The sequence below is a fragment of the Oratosquilla oratoria genome, chromosome 16 (genome assembly GCF_046742065.1).
Source record: "Oratosquilla oratoria isolate Oo_2021 chromosome 16, ASM4674206v1, whole genome shotgun sequence".
NCBI classification, from domain to species: domain Eukaryota; kingdom Metazoa; phylum Arthropoda; class Malacostraca; order Stomatopoda; family Squillidae; genus Oratosquilla; species Oratosquilla oratoria.
In genome coordinates this window covers 11,934,707-11,944,706 of record NC_134792.1, presented here as the reverse complement: position 1 = coordinate 11,944,706, position 10,000 = coordinate 11,934,707, and the positions used below count along the sequence as shown (strand labels likewise).

At 43.2% G+C, this 10,000-nt stretch overlaps 1 protein-coding gene across 3 annotated transcripts in view; it reads left to right on the top strand.

The window, feature by feature from the left end:
* Positions 1-922: 922 nt before the first annotated feature.
* Positions 923-10,000, top strand: part of LOC143033828 (uncharacterized) — a 20,511-nt gene continuing 11,433 nt past the window's right edge. The window contains exon 1 of one of the 3 annotated variants that reach the window (XM_076199354.1): positions 923-1,842. In XM_076199354.1, coding sequence (XP_076055469.1) covers positions 1,764-1,842 — 79 coding nt within the window. In that variant the 5' untranslated portion in view covers positions 923-1,763. The remainder of the gene's footprint in view (positions 1,843-10,000) is intronic. The other 2 variants (XM_076199353.1, XM_076199355.1) reach the window with 2 other exon arrangements.

Sequence of the window (10,000 nt, the reverse complement as noted above, 5' to 3'; positions counted from 1 at the left end):
GCGCAATAATAATGATTACACAAGCATATCCATTGTGTGTGGGTATGACTGAAGGATTGTGTAAATGACTGAAGATGGCCCAGTAGGGTTTGATATGTAACCGTCAGTCATGACGCTTGCACAATCATGATTGACGGCGTGTGGTAATAATTGGGCAAAAACGTTAGTCTTCGACTACAAGCTATGGTGAATATACAGACACTCAGGTGTTTTGGAGGGAATTCCTTGAACCGTACCGAAGCTTCTAAGCATTGTGGAAGATCAAAATTGGCGAGTACAAAAACTGGAAAAAAATCATTGTCGTGAGTGAATTCATGTCTATTCTAAAGCCAACCTTTCATCCCCATCTTTCTTTTCCTTTTCTTCTATAGCTCCTTGCTCTCTAGGGCTTGGGTAATGGCAATCCATGCATGAATGGATAAATCACACAAGACAAATGACGATTGCAAAATCTCATTACTAGCCTGTGGCTAAAACCAATGATTGAACTAGTTGCACAATCGCCATGATTGTGCAGTCATGACTGATAGTGTATGGGAGTCTTTAACTACTGGAGAAATGTCCAATGTTTGGCCTTGGGCATACGCACACACGTAAAAACAAACAAACAAACAAACAAACAAACAAACAAACAAACACACACACACACACACACACACACGCACACACACACACACACACACACACACACATACACACACACACACACACACACGCACGCACGCACACACACACACACACACACACACACACACACACACACACACACACACACACACACACAGACACACACACACACACACACACACACACACACACACACACACACACACACACACACACACACACACACACACACACACACACACACACACACACACACACACACACACGGTGGCGCAGTTGGTAGAACGATGAACTACTAGCATGGTGGTGCGCGTAGTGATTGGTTCGAATCCTGCCCAGGGCCGAAATTAATTTCGGTACAGCTGCGCTTCGGGTCGTTACTCTGACTCTCGTGGGCGGGGAGTTGGGGGTGTGTGTGTGTGAAAGGTCATAGCATTACCCATAGATCGGACCTACGAGCTCTGAGCTCTCTTCCAGGAGGGAAATAGCTGTCGATCACGAGTCGAACACGTGATCCAAAAGACCAAGTGAATACACACAATGGCTCGACAGTATCGTTCCCATCTGCTACTCCAGGTTTCCAAGTTCGAATCCCGCCCAGGGCTAAAATAATTTCACTATCGCTAAGCTGCGAGCCAGCACTCCAACTCTCGTGGGCGGGGACTTGGGGGTGTGTGCATGCAAGGTCACATTATTACCCATAGATCGGGCTTATATGAGCTCCAAGTTTTCATCCGGGAGGGTAATAGCCGTCGATCACGAGTCCAACATGTAATCCAAGACCATAGTGAATCACACACACACATGTGATCATGGGAGATAAGATAAAGGAGGACCTTGCCGTAATCTCGATCTCAGAAAAAGAACATCGACAGAAGGCTTCGTCGTAATCTCGACGCGATAAGATAGGCTTTTCGTCGATCTGTAGCGGACTTGTGTTCATTTTCCCAAATCACAAGAGTCCCTGTTCCGCATTGCTCTTGGCGTGCGTACGCAGACATCCGGGACCACTCTCCTTGAGAAGAACCTGATTACAGTTCTGAGTGTTTGTCCTGAGACTTCCTTCTCCTGTCGATCCTCAGCGTGTCATAGACATTACGTGTTAGTGACGATGTGAACACTACAGACGAGAAACGATGTGCAGCAAGACTTGGAGGCTGCTGTTCTCCACCTCACTCCTGCTACTGCTTCTCTACCCAGTCCCCATTCTTCCAGGTCAGTTGCTGCAGATGCCATTAATTCGGGTCATGCCTCCTTTTTTGTGATGGTGGGTGGGATTTGTGTGACAACGAAAATGGTCATATAAATGTGTTTATAGATATAGATGTACATATGTATGAATATATACAGTATATATATATATATATATATATATATATATATATATATATATATATATATATATATATATATATATATATTTCCTATTAAACAATACAGCATACTCAGCACTTGAAATCTTTTTCCTTAAACTTTCTATCCTTCTCGCTATTTTCCTTTCTGTGGGAGGAAGGGCGAACCCAATATCACCAAATGAAACCATAGTGATTTTGAAAATAAAAACAAATGCATTACTTACAACGTTTCTCCTATGTTTTAGGCATCTTCTGGTAATTTTACTTTGAGTCTACAAATCATGATCATATATACAATGTACAAAATAAACTAGGATAGGTACTTTGGTTTAATTTCTTCTTGGCGCTCCGTGGGATGACCCGAACAGCTCCAGAGTTCCACACATATTCAATTGTATATTAATTGCTGGTGGGTAATTCTTTATTAATACAGCTTCCATACATTTTAATTTACTCTTATTGGTGTTCTTTGCTAAAATCAAAGTATTACTATTCAAAACTTCCCGCGAAATATTCATCTTATGTACTTTTGAAATGTGCGATTATATTGCACCGTTTTGCATATGAAAAGTAAGCCTATGAGACAAACTTTGGGTTGTGTGTCCAATGTACTCGTCATTGCAAAGCGCACCGTCTTTGTTGAAAGGGCATGAGTATTTGCACACAACGTAACTTTGTTTTGAAATATCTTTTTCTCCTGACAAATTGTTCTTCATGATTAGTGATGCAGTTCTGGGGTTACGGTAATATATAACCAATTGTAAGGAGTCCTCTTGCTTCTTGGGTTTACAATTTTTATATATGATATTTTTAATGACTTTTTCATCTGTTTTATATGCGGATGTCATTGTACTTTGGTAGTAAATATTTATTGTATTCTTCGAATTTTCTGTAGTACCTAGTTCAGAATTAAATTTCTCCATTTTATTTCTAATTTCTTTATCAATATCACACATCGAGAACCCATTGTTTGTCAACATTTGTTTGATTCTATTCAATTCTTGGTGGAGGAGGTACCAGTTAGAACATATTTTAAAAGCTCTCGTAATGTACGCGCGTATAACGCTGATTTTGTATTTAGATGGGCATTCGCTTAATCCATTTAAACATCTACCGGAGTTAGTTGGTTTCCTGTAGACATACATACATACATACATATACCAAGGCTTTTTCTCCCTTACAAGGGAGGTAGCCAAAAAGGGAAAGGCATAAAATCATTTCCACCCATTCCATCCCTAAATACACTCCACACCCCTCCACCCTCCCTCTTATCTGAGCACCTCCTGGGTGACGGGTCATCCCTGCACCTTGTCCACTGCCCTGGGTCAGAAGCAATGTCGCCAGACACAGCACATCCACAGCAAGGCCGCTTAATTAAATCGGCGACCCCCCGTCTCCGTCCCCCCATTGCATAAAAGGAGAGGACGGGGAGAAATCCCTTCGAGCTGCGTCAAATTTTGCTCACACATACTACCTCACCCCCCATTCCACCTCATGCAATCACAACATCATCCATATACAACCATTCTCCATTCACCCCTGTTTTCTGTCCTCTCCCGTCCTTCCTCAACAGACATTCCCCTCTTCCCCAAAGCCCCCTTCACCCCATCCATCCACCTCATCCTAGGATGTCCCCTCATGTTCACTCCCTCCACATCTGCCTTTCATACCTCTTTTACTAGTCTTTCTTCACTCATTCTTTCCATGTGTCCAAACCATCCTAATATTCTTTCATCAACCCTATCTCCCAGCTCCTTTTCCACTCCTGTTCTCCTCCTCACCTCCTCATTTCTCACTCTATCTAGCCTAGTAACCCCCATCATACTTCTCAGACACTTCATCTCAAACACATTCAAACTCCTTCTCTCTTCTTCTCTTATGTTCCATGTTTCTGCCCCTGTAGACACTCGTAGTAAATGTGCCTTCTGCTCCGTCTACCCAAACATCTAGAGAGGGGATCTTGTTACCGATACTTTCCTCCACGGTAAAATGCAGGCAAGATTCCCAGTGCTGAGTATGCTGTATTATTTAATAGAAAATGTATCCAAGAAAACTTGCTCCCTAAATTCACACACACACACACACACACACACACACACACACACACACACACACACACACACACACACACACACACACACACACACACACACACACACACACACACACACACACACACACACACACACACACACACACACACACACACACACACACTCACACACACACACACACACACACACACACACACACACACACACACACACACACACACACACACACACACACACACACACACACACACACACACACACACACACACACACACACACACACACACACACATATATATATATATATATATATATATATATATACATATATATATATACGTATATATATATGTATATATATATATATATATGTAGATAGATAGATAGATAGATATAGATAGATATATAAATATATAGATATAGGCATAAATATAGATATAGATATATAGATATAAATACAGATATACTCGTACATGATGATAGTTCTAAAGCAATATCAGTGACAGTTTATGTGAGCTGAAAAGCTAGTTTCCGTTTTCATGTTTGTTTTCAGATCTACAATACTTGGAGAAAGGTGGAGTTCGGGATGCCGTGGCTCTCAGAGCTACATACTCACTCCCACTCCTATTCTTCCTCTCTCCCCACCCCTCCACCCTACGCCCTCTGTAGTAGATTCCCCCTGGGTATCTAAGTCTAAATAAAAATATTCTTCTAAAAAACGCTGTGGAAGTCGGGAACAGGTGGTATTACGGTGACACTTTGTCCTAAAAATATTCTTGAAAAAGCGCTTGGGTAAGTCGGGGTCAGGGGGTATTCTTCTTCTTCTTCTTCTTCTTCTTCTTCTTCTTCTTCTTCTTCTTCTTCTTCTTCTTCTTCTTCTTCTTCTTCTTCTTCTTCTTCTTCTTCTTCTTCTTCTTCTTCTTCTTCTTCTTCTTCTTCCTCGCGTTCTTCTTCGCGTTTTTCTTCGCGTTCTTCTTCGCGTTCTTCTTCGCATTCTTCTTCGCGTTCTTCTTCGCGTTCTTCTTCTTCGCGTTCTTCTTCGCGTTCTTCTTCGCGTTCTTCTTCCTCGCGTTCTTCTTCCTCGCGTTCTTCTTCCTCGCGTTCTTCTTCGCGTTCTTCTTTGCGTTCTTCTTCGCGTTCTTCTTCGCATTCTACCTCGTGTTCTTTTTCGCGTTCTTCTTCGCGTTCTTCTTCGCATTCTTCTTCCTCGCGTTCTTCTTCGCGTTCTTCTTCGCGTTCTTCTTCGCGTTCTTCTTCGTGCTGGGGATCCCGTGTTGGGGTTCCGCCCCGAGGCCGAGGCCGAAGGGGAAAACGAGGGATTACAGCGTGGAAAGCTGCGGCCGTAGGCCGCTGTTTGCGCAGCCAAGTCCCGGCGAAGCTGGGGAGGGCGAAGCCCGCGGCTTGTGTCTTTATAAAAAAGTAATAAAATAAAATAAAAAGCATCGACAAAGACCGTAGATGTCTGGCCAACTATTTCGACCTTTCGCATATTCATGGTCTCTTGAGCTGAATGAAATCGCCTGGTGCCAACGAGAAAACATAGACTAGGACTTCTGTTGGCAGGACTTGGCCTCTGGGGGACGATGGGGACTTTCCTTATTTGAATGAAAGTGTCTGTTGTCAGAAAGAAGATATTTTTGACCTTGGTTGCTTGATGTGAGCTTCATCCTTCTGACGGTTTAGAATCTTTTCTTTAACTGAATAAAATCGTGTAGTATTAGCTAGAAGGAACAGATCAACTGATAAAGACTTCTTAACTCTCTAGAAAAAAAACATCCTTTCCCCTCCCCCTTTGGCTGAATAAAATCACTCGGAGGCAGGCTATATTTGTAATGTAATACAAATGGGTTTGAGGGCACAGTCATCGACGGCTGGGTGTTTTCCAAAAGAAAAGAAAATACATACATACATACATACATACATACATACATACATACATATACCAAAGGCTTTTTCCCCCTTACATGGGGGGTAGCTAAAAAGAAAAAGGCATAGAAATCACTCCCACCCATTTCATTTCCCATATATTCCACTCCCCTCCTTCCTATCTTGGCACCTCCTGGATGACGGGTCATCCCTGCATCCTGTCCACTGCCCTGCACAGCGCATCCACAGCAAGGCAGCTTCATAAATTCGGTGACCCCCCCCCCTCTCCGTCCCCTCATGCAGGAAAGGAGAAGACGGGGAGAAATCCCTTCGGGCTGCGTCAAAAAAATTTCTCATACGTACTTCCTCACCCTCTATCTCCCACCCACTCCACCTCATGCATCACAACCTCATCTATACACAACCCTTCTCCATTCACCCCTATCTTCTGTCCTCTCCCGTCCTTCCTCCACAGACATTCTTCTCTTTTGTGAAGCCTCTTTCACCCCATCCATCCATCTCATCCTAGGACGCCCCCTCATATTCACTCCTTCCACCTCTGCCTTCCACACTTCTTTTACTAATCTTTCTTCACTCATTCTTTCCATGTGTCCAAACCATCCTGATACTCTTTCATCAACCCTATCTCCCAACTCCCTTTCTACCCCTGTTCTCCCCCTCACATCCTCATTTCTCACTCTATTTAGCCTAGTAACCCCTATCATACCTCTCAGACCTTTCATCTCAAACACATTCGAACTCCTTCTCTCTTCCTCTCTCATGTTCCATGTTTTTGCCCCGTATATTGCTGTTGGCCCAATCACTCCTTCATATAGCCTCCTCTTAGCATCCATTCCCAGATGTCTATTTCTCATTACACTTTTTAATCCACCAAGGCATTTACTCGCTTCTCTCAATCTACATTCTTCCTCCACCCCCACTCCTCCTTTTCCTGTCACATTCGCACCCAAGTATCTGAAACTATCCACTTCCTCCAGTTTCTCACCCTTAATGCTCACTTCCAGCCTACTGTCACTCTCTCCCCTTGTACATCTCATCACCTTACTTTTACCCACATTCATCTTCAGCTTCCTTCTTTCACACACCTTCTCAAACTCTATTACTAACTTCCTCAATCCCTCCTCAGATCCTGCTACAAGCGCAGTGTCGTCAGCACACAACAGCTGGCTCACCGCCCACTTTTCTCCATTTTCTTTAATCATCTCCAATCCCTAACCCACTACCCTTGCATTCACCTCTCGCACCACCCCATCCATGTAAAGATTGAACAGCCAGGGTGATATAACACACCCCTGACGAAGTCCCACCTTTACCTCAAACCATTCATTCTCTCCATTTCTAATCCTAACACAAGCTCTACTACCCTCACAAAAACTCTTGACTGCTCTTAACAGCTTTCCTCCTATCCCATATATATGCAGTACCTCCCACAGTGCCTTCCTGTCTACCCTGTCGTAAGCCTTTTCCAGATCCTTAAAACCCCAAAAAACATCCTTACCTTTTCCTATAGCTTTCTCACATATCTGTCTTACCATAAAATCTGATCTACACATCCCCTACCTGCCCTAAAACCACACTGTTCTTCACCAATTACTCCCTCTCTTCCTCTCCTAATCCTCTCAATCAAGATCCTTCCATAAGCCTTCCCAACTACACTCAACAAGCTGATCCCTCTGTAACTACTACACTCACACTTGTCCCCCTTTCCTTTGTAAAGCGGAGCTATGCAGGCACTCCTCCAGTCTTCTGGCACTCTACCCTCTCTTAAACAAACATTAAATAACCTCACCAGCCAGTCCACCATAACTGTACCTCCTTCCTTCAGACATTCTGCATGGCATTAATCCAACCCAGGTGCCTTACCTGTTCTCATCATCTTAACAACTGCTTTCACTTCATCCTTCCCTATTTCTCCTCAATTTTCCTCACTCATCACTCTCATTTTCTTAGCGCTTCCCACTGCAACTACCTTCCCCTGCCTATCTTCCTTCACATTTAGCAACTCCCTAAAATACTCTGCCCACCTTCCTCTCACTGCCTTCTCTTCCATTATCATCTCTCCATCTGCACCTTTTACCTTTTCTTCTCTACTAGATTCGCCTCCTCTTCCTCTTTTAACTTCCTTCCAAAACATCTTTTTATTACTTTCAAAATTTTCTGTCATACTCTTTCCCCATTTCACATCTGCTCTCCACTTTGCTTCCTTTATCTTATGCTTAACTTCCCTTCTCTTTACTTTGTACCCCTCATACGATTTCCTCGTCCGAATTTGTAGCCAATCTATGAATGCCTGCTTCTTCTCCCCTACACCCTTCTTTGCTTCCTCATCCCACCACTCACTACCCTTCTTTCTATTTCCTCCCGCCCTCCTTGTTCCACACACCATCTTTGCACACCTTATGACTCCCTCCTTGAACCATCCACATTCCTCCTCCACTCCTAGTTCTATTCTATCCTTTACTCTCTCCCACTACTCTCTCAACTTCTTCTTATACTCATTCACCTTTTTTTCCTCATTTAAGCAGTTCACTCTAAGTACCTCCCTACCATCTGCCCTTTTCCTCTTTCTCCACCTATTCTCCACTCTCAATTTACCTTCCACCAGGAAATGATCTGATATTCCCCAACTCTCTCCCCTTAGAACTCTTCCTACCATACTCCTGGTCACCACTATATAGTCCATTAACGCTCTATCTGCCACCCTTCCATCCACCACCCTCTCCCATGTGTACTTATGCTTGACTTTCTTCTTAAACACTGTATTTATTATCATCAACTCTCTTTCAAGACACATCTCCACCATCAATTCTCCACTACGATTTTTGCCTCGAACTCTATACTTCCCAATCACTCCATCAATTGGTTTATTTCCTACCCTAGCATTTAGGTCTCCCAATACAACTACATTGACATTTCTCCCTAATTCCTCTATGCACTCATTTATATTTACCCAAAATGCCTCCCTTTCCTCTACGTTCTTCTCACTACCAGGCCCATACGCACTTACAAAAACCCACATCTCCTTTCCCAGCTTCACCTTCATCCACATCAACCTTGATGACACCTCCTTCCACTCCACTACCCGCTTACTTATCTCTTCACTTACTAGTATAGCCAACCCTTCTCTCCCTCGTTCCCTCTTCACTCCTGAGTACCTCCCAGCTACACTCCCAAACTCACAGTTGCCCTTTCCTTTCATTTTAGTTTCACTCAAAGCCAGTACATCCATCTTTCTTCTCACAAACATACTGCCTATCTCTTCCCTTTTACTCTCATCTGTACCACATCCACGCACATTAAATGACCCAAACCTTAGGGTACTGGTTGGAAAACTCCCAGACCCTCTTATGACTTTACTCTCTTTTTTAGGAATGTTCCCTTTTGGGGCTTCAGGTAGTAGGACTCCTAATCCCATCCCCCGTCACTTTTTTGTCGCCTTTTACGACTCAAGTGGAAATACTTGGTCGTAGTATTCTTTTCCCCCACCACAGGGTAGGTAGGCGAAAAAAGAAAATGAATATTCATAGAAATGGTACAGGACAGTAACAAGGGGTTGGGGGACAGCACAACGGAGGGACAGTCGTAGTATAAAAGTGTCATCATTTCTCTATGTAGAGTTTTCCTCTATCACAGACAAAATGATGTGTGGCTCTGGTCCGTAGGGGCGCCCCATATAGACCCTAAAGTATCAACTGCATGCTACTTTCCCACAATAACATGCAGCCAATACCCCAGACGGGTATAAACTGATAAAATAGATTAGAAACCTACAAGGGCGGGCGGGCGGGCAAGACCTCTTTCATTATCAAGAACATTAGTTAGATTATTTACAAGAATGCTGAATTTATGTTTTTCTTTTTCTTTTCTTCTTCAATTTTTATCATCTCCCAATTATAAATGAAAATAAATATTTCGTGACAATCCACGTGTTTTTCGTTATATCTCCTATTTGGTGTGTGTGTGTGTGTGTGTGTGTGTGTGTGTGTGTGTGTGTGTGTGTGTGTGTGTCTGTGTGTGTGTGTGTGTGTGTATTCACCTTGGTCTTTGGATCACGTGTTGGACTCGTTATCGACAGCT